The sequence below is a fragment of the Echeneis naucrates genome, chromosome 24 (assembly GCF_900963305.1).
Source record: "Echeneis naucrates chromosome 24, fEcheNa1.1, whole genome shotgun sequence".
Classification (NCBI taxonomy): Eukaryota; Metazoa; Chordata; class Actinopteri; order Carangiformes; family Echeneidae; genus Echeneis; species Echeneis naucrates.
The window spans coordinates 11,275,478-11,287,092 of NC_042534.1; the positions used below are offsets into that span (position 1 = coordinate 11,275,478).

Below are 11,615 nucleotides of genomic sequence, written 5' to 3' on the forward strand. Positions count from 1 at the left end.
TGATTAATGACTTTCCTGTATATTCCTGGCAGGTCTGCATGTAGCTTCCTGTACATGCTGACCTGTCTGCAACTTTGCACTGACTCAAGCCAACCTCATTGTTCTCTTGCCTGACTGATTCTCTCTGCTGCTCTCTCTCTCTTTCCTGGATACCATTGCCGACCAAACAGCAAGGATCCCTGGATGATGTGTGTTTTCATTCTCTAAACAGCCAGAAGGCTGTGCAGATATTGTCAGTGAGCTCTTCAGGCACAGAGCAGAGCAGCACTGTCTCTGCAGAGATTGCACCGTAGCGCTTGCTTAAGGCCATGACAGCAGAATGATATTATGCAGAATGCAGGCTGCATTATACTCATGTGTTATGACCTTTTTTTGTTTGTTTGTTTGTTTTTTTTTTGCCTCACTGCTGCATGATGAACATAATGAAAATATATCAATCAAGATGACGAGGTTTTGTGCTCGCAGCTTTTAACAGGTTTAGAAGTACAGGCTGACATCAGAGCGCACGGCCATATTGGGATAGTTTTCAGTTTGGGAATTTAATATACCTGTTTTTCCGTCCGGAAGTTTATTTTCAGAGAGTCGATCCAGCGCTTCTCCCTACCTTTGGTGGGTAGAGTCCCAGCACGTTTTAACCACTCGCTCGTTCATCATCATCAATCATACAACAGGGCCATAAGAGCTGTATGATTAAAATTTATTGAAAACTGTTTCAGCCCTCAAAGCAAATGCATCTCCAATAGTCTTACTCAGCTGGAATAATTTAACTTTTATGACAAAGCAAACACAACTGAAGTGCACTCTCCTCTATTAAAATAAGAGCAATCATACATAACAAAAAATTCACGTTTTAATAGAATAGTCCCTAGTGCCTATGTTTACTCAAATTATCCTTCCCAAAAAATAGCTTTTATATTAAGTTGGCCCTAATATAATTTTTTACTTTTTTTTTTGCTCAGGTTTTTTATTTTCTCATAAAATATAGCTTTAAGTGTAACAAGATAACAAGCCTTGATGTTGCTATCAGCTGCCATTCATCTCTCTTGCTCATTTGCTATGAACTTTCTACTGTTCATTGTAGAATACTGATGTGAAAATGCTTCCAAAAGGGATACAAGCTAGAAAAGAAACAAAGCTTCATGCCTTTGTTTGAAGTTTGCCATTAGTCATGGGCCTAACTGAAATCAGTCTAAAATGTCTTGTTGTAGCGTGAGCAAATGACAACCAGCTTTGTGGTGAACACAGTGCACATCAGGCTGAACGGCAGCTCAGCAGGAAGACTCGTTCCCTTTGTAGTATCTAGATAAGATATCAAAATATGCTCCCTCTAAAACACTGTGATCTGTATTTGGAATAAAAGTCCAAATTCATCTGGCACAACCAAAAGGATGATTGCAGGGATTGGGAGTTATAAATCCACATGAAATATTTAAAAATGAAGGATTACTTGGTGACAAGATTTCATAGTGCTAAACCCCCCCCCCCCCAATAAACAAAAAATAATATAAATAAATAAATAAATAAAAACAACAGGAAGACAGCAAGGGTGGAAAGTGCATCTCCTTTAACAGAGATTTGATATGTAAACTGAGTAGTTCTTCATAATTTTTCTAGTCTTTTTGCATGTGAACACTGTCTGTCTGGGTTCCCCCACCTCCGATCAAATGTTTTTTGACGCAAGAGTATGCTGTTCACCTTGATTTTTTTAATTTATTTTTTATGTCCCAGACTGACACTGGATCATTGCTCACAGGATGACGAGTGAAGGTTGCAGATTAATTGCGCTTATAAAAAACTTCTTTTCAACACATAACCGTGCTAAATAAATAATGCTCTTTTTTCTTGGGGGAAAATTCCCTTTACTTGAATGTTTTCGTGCCCATGTTAGAGGTTAAAGTGGCTGGAACAACCCAACTTTAAATTTCTAATGCACATTGATATTTTCGGCCGTGGATCAAGACTGAGAATTGGTATGCAGATGTATGTGTGTCTGTTCTCTTTTGCTGAAGGCGTTGCAGTTCCATGTGAGGAATACTGCATGGAGCGTGAAATAGTTTCATAAAGCTTTAGGGAGGAGGTGTATTTGATTCATAACTATTTCACATTTGAAATGAAGAGTACTTTCAACCGTAGCAGGTTTTCTTTTTTTTTTTTTTTATTCCATCTGTTGTTTAGATGCCAAAATGTAGGAATCTGCATATCTCCAAACTAATGAGAAACTAATGACCCATCACAAAAAAGTCCATGAACATGAGCTGTGACATTACGTGGAAGCAAATGATCCTGTATGTGGAGATTCGTCTATGTTTTGTTTCCCATTACGCAAATGCCTTTATCTTTCTGAATGATCACAGATCCTTGTTCCCAGCCACACAGGAAAACTTTTCTTTAATCTCTCCCCAACAGAATCTCCCTCAGTCCACGTCATCAATGATCAAAACTTTACAATTGTTAGCAAATGGATGCACTGGCTTGACTTTTGTGTCATGAATGGCCCAAAGGGGGTTTGGAAATGTTGGAATTACAGGATGTGGATGGTTGTATGTGGTTGTATGAAAAAAAAGAAACATAAAGAAAAAGAACAGATTTTTACATTTTTCACTTGAGCTTTTGTGTCGATCAAGTACAAATAGCACAAATTGCGCATGTGTGTTTTTGCCTGAATTGTTGTTCTCTGTGCAGACGGACTGTTCCAGTGACAGCGAGAGTGAGGACAACTTCATCGTCGTCCCTCCGCGAGACCACCTCGGCCTGGCCATCTTCTCCATGCTCTGCTGCTTCTGGCCTCTGGGGATTGCAGCATTTTACTTCTCACAAGGGGTGAGGACAAACACATGCATGAACACACATAACCATGTCAGTGCAAGGCGAATGCTTCCAAAGTTGTGTTTCTCACACATGGTTTCCATCGACACGCAATTTCTATGCATTCTTCGACATGAAAGCATTTATATATTCCAGAGAAAATCCTCCCCCAGAGGTTAAGGCTGTCACACGGACAGCTGGCTTGTTTTCCACTGATGCAAGGCCACTTTTTACTGAGGCATACGTCAATAACGCAAGGCCAAACTGTAATGGCTGTTTGATGCTCCCAAAAAGAGGCGAGCGGTGCCTTCAGGAATAGTATATGAATAACCTCCAAAGCACTATCTGCAAGCTCCAAAAATGTGAAGATGAGAGAGGGCCTTTGAACTAGTAGCATTTTTGAGGGGGCTGAATGAACCCCAATGAAAGATGTGCCGACGTATTAAAGGTGATGGCTTCTCAGACATATTAAATAGCCCTGCTTGAGCTTTAATCTAGCAAGTACAATTTGAAATCAGTAATGCATGAAAATGCACTTAAAACTGCACTTCAGAAAATGTCATTTCTGATCTTCTTCACAACAGTGAAGGGCCATCTTTCTGGGGTTATTTATTTCTCTTGCTGTCACCATGTTTAAAACACTAGATCAATCCCTTAACCGGTAATACATTCACAACTGACGATAAACATGGAAGAAAGCAAGGCACTTGAAAATGAATTTGCCTTGCCAGCAATATAGTTCTTTGATGCCCATATGTCTTGGTGACCTGAAAAGTAACAAGTTAATGCATTAGCTGGGTGCCACCATTCATTAAACTAAACCTTAACTCCCACTTAAACCATAGGAGTTTTCCTCACAATAGCAATCAATGTGTACTGCAAATTCAGCAGTTTATTCCCAAAGAGAACAAGCCGGTGTGACCCGATAAAGTGACAGGGAATGCTGTTCATCCTGGAGCTTTTGCCAATACGTTCTTAGTCAGAAACATCAGCAGCCTGCACATAATGGTTGTCTAATTGATTCCAACTGGACTTACTTCTCCTTCGGAGTTCGTGATGGTGTGTCAGTCAAACAGAGAAGACACTTGATGCCACTTTTCCCGCTGCTCATCAGTTCTGAAGTGCACCATCAACCTGACAATGCAAAACACGTTAAAAGGTCGTTAGTGGCATGTAAAAGCACACACTAGCAGTATATGTTATTAAATATTCTCACACATATGTGTAAGAGACGGACAAGAGTTTGCAAAAAATTTGTTCCATCTTTGGCTATAAAACCTTGTCAAAACCTGAAACGTTTAGCTCGCTTATCTTGCGGGCACGAGTAGTCCATAGCAGAAGAAAGCAGTCACTGAATTATCTTGTCAGGAGCTAATTTGATTCTTCCTGGGTAATTATGGGGAAGTGATGGCTGTGTTTAGGGATGGATGGCTTTTCTGCCAATCTCCCTCCTTCAGAAGGTGCCATCCTGAGGAGCTGTCAGAAAAAGATATGGTGGGAGTCGGAGATTGCTTCATTTTATAGCTCAATAAACCACTTCACTGGTCTTCATTTCATTCAATTGTACAGGAGGTCCCCCCGCCTACTAAATGAATTAAATCTGTGGGAGTTAACACAGGGATATTGTGTTAAGTTTTCAGCAGAAATTTCATTATACATATGAAATTCTATGCTGCTGCGTCTCTGTATGTGCTGTGAAGCGTGTGGGATCTCTGCTGATAGACATTAACTACAGAAGCTATCTTGACAAGATTTGAGTAAAATCTGAATCTCACTATTTACATATTCCCTCATCGTAAACTCAAAAAAGCTTAGTTTTAAGCTTTAAGTTTATATTAGCATGTGCGATAATCACTGTCTGAGATTATAGTGCTGGAAACACAAATTAAGACAGTTTTATTAAAAAGTCATTTCAGCATTGCTTAAAGACCAGAAGTGTTTTTGCAGAGCATTATGATGTCACAACGACCTTGACCTTTGACCACCAATTTTTTTTTGCAGTTTGTCCCTTAGTTGTAACCTAAAAAAAAAAGGACGATCTTTAGAGATGGCACTTAAAATGAAGTGTTTGCTGTGACGCTTAGTGACATCACAGTCACTTGGACTTTTTGTATTGACCCAAATTTTAAAGGACCCTTGGGACTTCTGAGATATTGGATTCCCAGGAATAGGATAGATGGACAGACAGGACTGACTACTTGCTGACATTACGCTTGTGGCCACTACGGATGTATTGCCGTATGAAACTCCTGTTGACATTATACGAAATATTGCAACCTTAGCTGCAATGCCAGCGGTGCTACAAGGAGAGAGCTCAGTTTAAAGCTATGAGACCTTGTAGTGCATTTGTTCATAAAATGATATTTCTTTTCCAGTCTGATATGAGGCCAAACTCTTCACTTTGCAGTTCTTAAAGTTCATGAACAGTGTAATTTTTTTCCATCTTATATATCCATCTATCTACAGCACACATCTGCTTGTGATTACATTATGAACATGTTATGAACTCCATTCACTGCTCCTTTCCCATTTGAAGCCAATTGAATATTCATCATGTCATTTATTTTACCATAAGTACCACAGCCTTAAACATGTGTTTATTACAGTAATTATGATATCAATAAGTAGCCTTTGTAACCCAAACCTCCATCCACAAGATTGATCATATATTTGTAATTGTAACCATGATGATCAGGGACCATTACACCGGTCAGTGAGGCATATTATCATCGGGTTGTATCGGAGAGAAGAGACAAACAAGCTTCATAGTTGTTTAATTGGTCCATATTTTTGGGATTCGAGGAGAGCAGCAGAATGAGCCCATGCAAAAAGACAAATGATGGCATGACATGAGCTTGCCCACTTAGTCTGAGGACATTTACAAACAAACAGGTTACCAACTTTAATGGAGTGTACGGATGGCGGATCAATAGTGTTTTTGTCCCACAGGAAGGTCAGGCCACTTTGCACTGAGAGATGGCTCCCAAGCAAAGCAGCCCAGTCACACATTAGATACAAACATGTCTACGTGTGCCGCTTTAAATTGTTTGTATCTTACCTGTCTACAGACTACATCAATAATACGGTGCAACAACGTCATGTTAAATGGCACTGCATATCATCCATCATTAACCACCATCAGAAGCCCGTAACCACACACACAGATGACAGATAACGACGAGAATGCTGTGAATATCTGGGGAAAATTAGCTGTGAGTGTTTGATTGGGGAAACAGAATCGAGGTTTGAATTATTGCCACTAATAGGGTGAGTGTTTTGTTTGGAAAGGCTGATAAATGTTTCTCTCAGCTCTAAGACATCTGTGCGGGGAAGTGCGGAGCTGAGAGGCAGCAGTGATTCCTTTCATGGTTATGCAAATAAGACTCCCCTGAAGTTATCTAATGGCATACAAGTCATCATAATGGGTGAAAATGAATGAATGAGGAAAAGTTTATGTATTTGCATGTGCGTCTGCAGGAGAGAGGTCGATAGACTGACAAAGAGGGAGATTTTTGGCTCTGTGTGTTGTTTGTTTGGAAGAGAAACACGTTTTGGGTACTGAATTGACTACCGAGAAATCACCATACCTGTCTCTCCATGCAGCTAAGTCTCAGATATTATCAGTGTTATCACTGACACCCCGTTTCAATCAGTTTGTCAAGGTTGTGAAAATAAAGCTATAACGCTTCTAACCATCTAGCCGTCTCTCTCTCAAGGGGATTCAAGGAAAAATCCTCACATTGAGATGTACAGTACATTATATAAAGCTGAAGCTTGGAGAAGACATGATTTATTATTATCCCCATCCACATTCCAGCTTTATTAGATTTAGTCTTTCAGTGTTTCTTGTTTCACAGGGAGCGCCACAACATGCCTTCATTTAATCATTTGTGGGAAGTGGAACAAAAAGTAAATCAATTACAAATGTTTTCACCGGAGAAATAAAATGGCAAGTATGTGCCCTTCAACTCCTGCAGAGGTTGAGAGAATTAAACCGTCCGCTGCCACATCACGAAATCGACAGTGAGGGAGGGCGTGCTACATCCTCGAAAGCAGAACAAGCTCCATCTCATTTTGAAAATGCATTCAAGCCTAATCTCCCACAAGGCCTCCATAACACCAGTTTTGTTTCAATGATTACTATACTGACACTGAAGCTAAAGACTTTGTCCTGAATATATGCCCTTTGTCTAGATTTGTTTCCTGACCTTCCAAGGCATTCTTCAAGAGTCTTTCTCTCTGGCTCTCTTCTGGCTGTCTTTGTTTTAAACTGTCCTCTAAAACCTTCTTGGCACTAACCAAACACTTTTAACACTTGTGAGGAGACCTCTAACTTTGTTGTTTTTTTTTTGTTATTTGATGGATGGTTAGCTGAGTTTTATCTTCATTATATATCATGTTGTCCAGTGGTTAAAGATGCTGAGAGTTCAGAAGTTACCTGCACTGTGCCAGGACAGAAAATCAGTTTAAATTCAATAGCTAGTTAGAAACCATTGGACTTTTTTTCCCTCACTGCATTTTTTTCCAAGATACAAACAAAAGCTAACAAACCTAATCTGGTTGAATAATTGGCTGAAAAACATGTAGGGGAATGACATTCCCCTTCAACGAACATAATGGGCCACTTGACATGACTAAATTATCATTATTCAGTGGTGCTTTCAATGCAAATACAGGACAGATACAAAGAAGCTAGTCCTGTGTCTTAATGTCTTGCTATCTGAGAAACAGACTGTATTATGTGGAATATCTGGGTTAAGCAGGCGTTCTGTTGCTGGTTGCATGACTGCAGCCTAAAGAGGCAGATGCAAAAATGAAGTGACAGTAAATATGAAATATTCAAAAAATGAAAAACATCTGTATAAAGAGTACAGACGAGGTGTAGCCCAAGCCTGTGTCTGACACAGAGCCAGTGCGTGTGAGAATTTTTTGGCCTTGAGCTTTTAAAAGTCCCACATTGTAAAAAGACTTTTTCTTTTTCTTTCTGACTATACAGCGGGCCTGACGTCACAATTTGTAATGTAGTTACTTTTTTATCTTTTAATAAAAGTGACAGCACTAAGCAGTCCTTGTGTTACAGAGCTGACTGGAAATAATGTGACATAATCGGATGTCAAGAAGCGTTTTCAAGGGCACAATCCAAGAATTAGTTTTTACTGAAATCCTGGCAAAAATTAGGCTGCAATCTGTTGTCTTTGGTTGGCCTGGCCACGTGTCACTCAGAAATTCATTGGGTCTAGAGAGCAGTGTGAGAGGAATGGTTCAACTAAAAGGATGTATTGGAGACTATGGTGAGTGCTAGAATCCTATTATATATAGGACCTTTAACTTATTTTATAGTAAAATCCACTAAATGTTAGCATTACTGTACTATTTCAAGGTTTGTAAGCATTCTGTCACTTACAAATGATCTCCGACTGGTGTACGTGCTTCAGCAGGGTGTCATAGTTGCAATGTAGTTAAATTCAATCTATCATGCAAAGTACACCTAAAAAGGATGATGCTTGAATGGCTGGCAGCCTGAACCAGCTGGCGCCTCTCAATAAAGAGATGCAATGGTTCACTTCCAAAGTCTTCAAATTTCTGAGCTTCTCGCTCTGTTCTGAGGATGAGGTTAGCAATACAGACCTCATTCATGTCATGTTTATCTTCAATCTCGAGAACTTGTGAGAGAAGATGAAGGTCGAAACGCGGATTTGTACAGAATCTTGATTTGGTGCTTTATTTTTCAAGTCACTACCGCCTCAGATCAGTGCAGACATCACATATTAGACGAGCAGTTGCAGTCCTTCTTAACCTCAGCTGCAAACATGTGACTCCACTTGCAGTGTTTGGAGCTGGGCTCACTTCCAAAATGAATAAAATAGGTTTTTGAGATAACCGTGTTTTCAGAGTTGGAGGAACTGACCCTGTTTTATCACACACTTTCACACACATCACTCATCGGCTCTGTCATTGTTAGAATTGATTCAAAAGAAGAAGGAAGGTCATTTCTCACACACAACCCTCGCATTTCAAACTGTGCCGGCATACGATGAACGCAGTGGTCTGAGGGGCGTATTGTGTTGTAGGAAGAACAAATTAGGACTGGGATTTAGCAGCATGCTGTACTATTGACCACTGAATTCATAAAGTAGAAAAAAATAATCAATAAATTAATATGTGATGACACTGAATCGAAAAAGAACAATAATAGGAGAAGACTATGGAGATGGAAAATGGAAAAGCCAATACGAATTGCAAACAATGGCCCCATTACACTTAACTGTTTAATTTCTGTTTTGGTTGCGACATCTATTCAGGGATGTGCATGAAAGCAAGTCAGAATAGGAATCTGTCTTCACTACATTCAGGCAAGCTCGTTGAAATACAAAGGCAGCAAGAGAAGCCCCTGTAAGCACATTGAACACTTTTCAAAGAATGTTTATTCTTGTATTTTTAGTGCATTTGTTTTATTTTTGCAGGTACACGGGCCCAATGTTGTTCAAATTGTCTGACTATATTAGAGGCAATATTAATAATAGTGTGGAATAATAACCATACTTAAGTCAAAATATTTGCATTTCTCTGATTGATGAGTATGATAGTTCTTTGGATTCTTTGCTTGTTTTTTTTTTTTTGTTTTGGGTTTTTTTTTTTTTTTTTTGGGGGGGGGGTTCAGATGACTCACATGATCAACTAAAAACTGACTTACTCTTTACTGTGGTTTGCACAGTGCAGTAACATTTAATCACAGCTGTTATTTAAGCAACACAACACAACACCAGGGAGAGCATCTCTATGTGCCTATAGTGGGCTATAAAAAGGCACTATAACCTTAAATACATGGTAACTGAATCATGACAATAATGGAGTTGTTGCCTGGGCAAGAGAGAAATAAAAACCCTCCATGCGACAAAGCAGTGTAGAACCCTTAAAGAAATCTAAATAAATAAATAAATCTATTTAGTTTTTTACTTAACCATTCAAATGTAATTACTTGATCTATAAAGAATCATCGTTGGTGAGTTTTTTTTTTTGTTAATTTACAGACAAATTTTGATAAATCGTCTTTTCACCTGTGTGGGTTATGCTTCAGTGTATGCAGCTGAGATAACCATAACGTCCACTCCTTGACATTTTCACACATTTGCCATTTTTCCATCCTGTAATGAATGATGAGCTTTCCTTGGCTGCACTGAGCCACTCGGTCAGTGGGCATCCTTTAACTCCTTAGTCTTCAGCTTCTGAAATTATATTCCTTCCCTTTTTTTTTTTTTTTTTGTTAAATTTGGTCGCTTCTTTCTCACTTGAGATCCCTTCAAACTGTGTCTGACTTTCTTCTTTTTCTTACACTTTCTCTTTTCTAGACCACCAAAGCGGTGAACAAAGGTGACTTCCCGCTGGCCAACATTGCCTCCCGACGGGCTTTGTTCCTTGCTGCCCTCTCCATCACTATAGGCACTGGTGTGTATGTGGGCGTGGTGGTAGCTCTCATTGCCTACCTTTCTAAACCAGGACGCATATAGCAGCTGCACCTTTCTTCTGCACACCTCCAGGGATCCCAGGAAGAGAACAACCCCCTCTGGGGAATGTCATTGCTTCTGCAGACTTTGAGGAAAGTTTTTTTGGGGGTTGTACAGTTTCCTCCCACCACCTTCCTTTCTTTTCAGCCTTCTCTCCCTACAGGCCCCTCTGTCAGCCAAGATTAGCCACAGTGACTGGAGAGAGGTCAAGCATGACGGTGAGAAGAAGGGGATTTGGGGATAGACAAAGTTGTTGTTTTTTTTTTTTGTTTGTTTTGTTTAGTTTTTTTTTTTTGTTGTTGTTCTTGTTGTTGAAACAGAGAGAAGGTTTAGGTAATGGAAGTTATCCATATTGGAGCCCAGTTTCAATCCCATTGACTTAAAGTCCCCGGATGACAGCTCCTTGAACTGAAGCAATTATTAAAGGTTGAGGACGGTTAGACATCAAGATGAAATTAAAACAACTCCATCTTATTGTTAGTTAAGTCGCTACTAAATTTGGGGCCTCTATGTGGAGTTCTGTCACCTGTCATCACAGTTTGCTAACCAAAGCTGTCTTTAATAGACTCTGATCTCCCCTCATCAACTCCAAATACCAGGGCTCCATACGTCTCTGGGCTGAGTGGGAAATAAAAGATGCATCACTCTGCGCACTGTCTTTTAAATCATGACAAAGAAGGTATTTCATTTCTGGGAAAATTTTCGAAAAAATACATAGCTACTGATAGTAATTTCCATCAATAAAAAAATGAAACCCTGAGAGGTTGAAAAAAATGATCGCATACAGTCAGGAACAAAGGCTATTTTCTTTCTTACTGAACAGTATGCGCTGGCATGAATAACAAGAATCTCACTGCAGCCTCAGGCTTGTATTTCACCTCAGAAAAGGTATGTATGAATTAAAGACATGCCCTGAAGTCTGACAAAATCTCTTTCTGCCAGATATATTTTGCCTACATTCATGCAAATGTGTTTTGTTTTTATGTTTGTCTTCTAATCTTCCCTGCTGTCTAAATGCCCCTTGATTAATCTCGCTTTAAGGAATGTTCAGTCATAGCCTTTTAAAGTAAAGCACAGATGTGAGGTGGCCAGATGGTCAGAAATCCAGGGGAAATGGTATCCAGTGTCTCCCAGGCAAAGAAAAATGCAGCAAAACAAACAAACAAACAAAAAAAAAAAAAAACACTGCATCTGGTAGCACATTGTGACATAAAACATCAGCATGGAGGTTAGAAACCACCTAGATGATGTCATTTATAAGGCGGGGCTCACATCTCCTTCAGAGCTGAGCATACAAACAAAAAG

General features: G+C 39.5%; 1 protein-coding gene across 3 annotated transcripts in view; it reads left to right on the plus strand.

The window, feature by feature from the left end:
* Positions 1–10,505, plus strand: part of syndig1l (synapse differentiation inducing 1-like) — a 178,209-nt gene extending 167,704 nt beyond the window's left edge. For all 3 annotated transcript variants that reach the window (XM_029496212.1, XM_029496213.1, XM_029496214.1), the window contains 2 exons: positions 2,683–2,820; positions 10,155–10,505. In XM_029496212.1, coding sequence (XP_029352072.1) covers positions 2,683–2,820; positions 10,155–10,313 — 297 coding nt within the window. In that variant the 3' untranslated portion in view covers positions 10,314–10,505. The remainder of the gene's footprint in view (positions 1–2,682; positions 2,821–10,154) is intronic.
* The last annotated feature ends 1,110 nt before the right edge of the window (positions 10,506–11,615 follow it).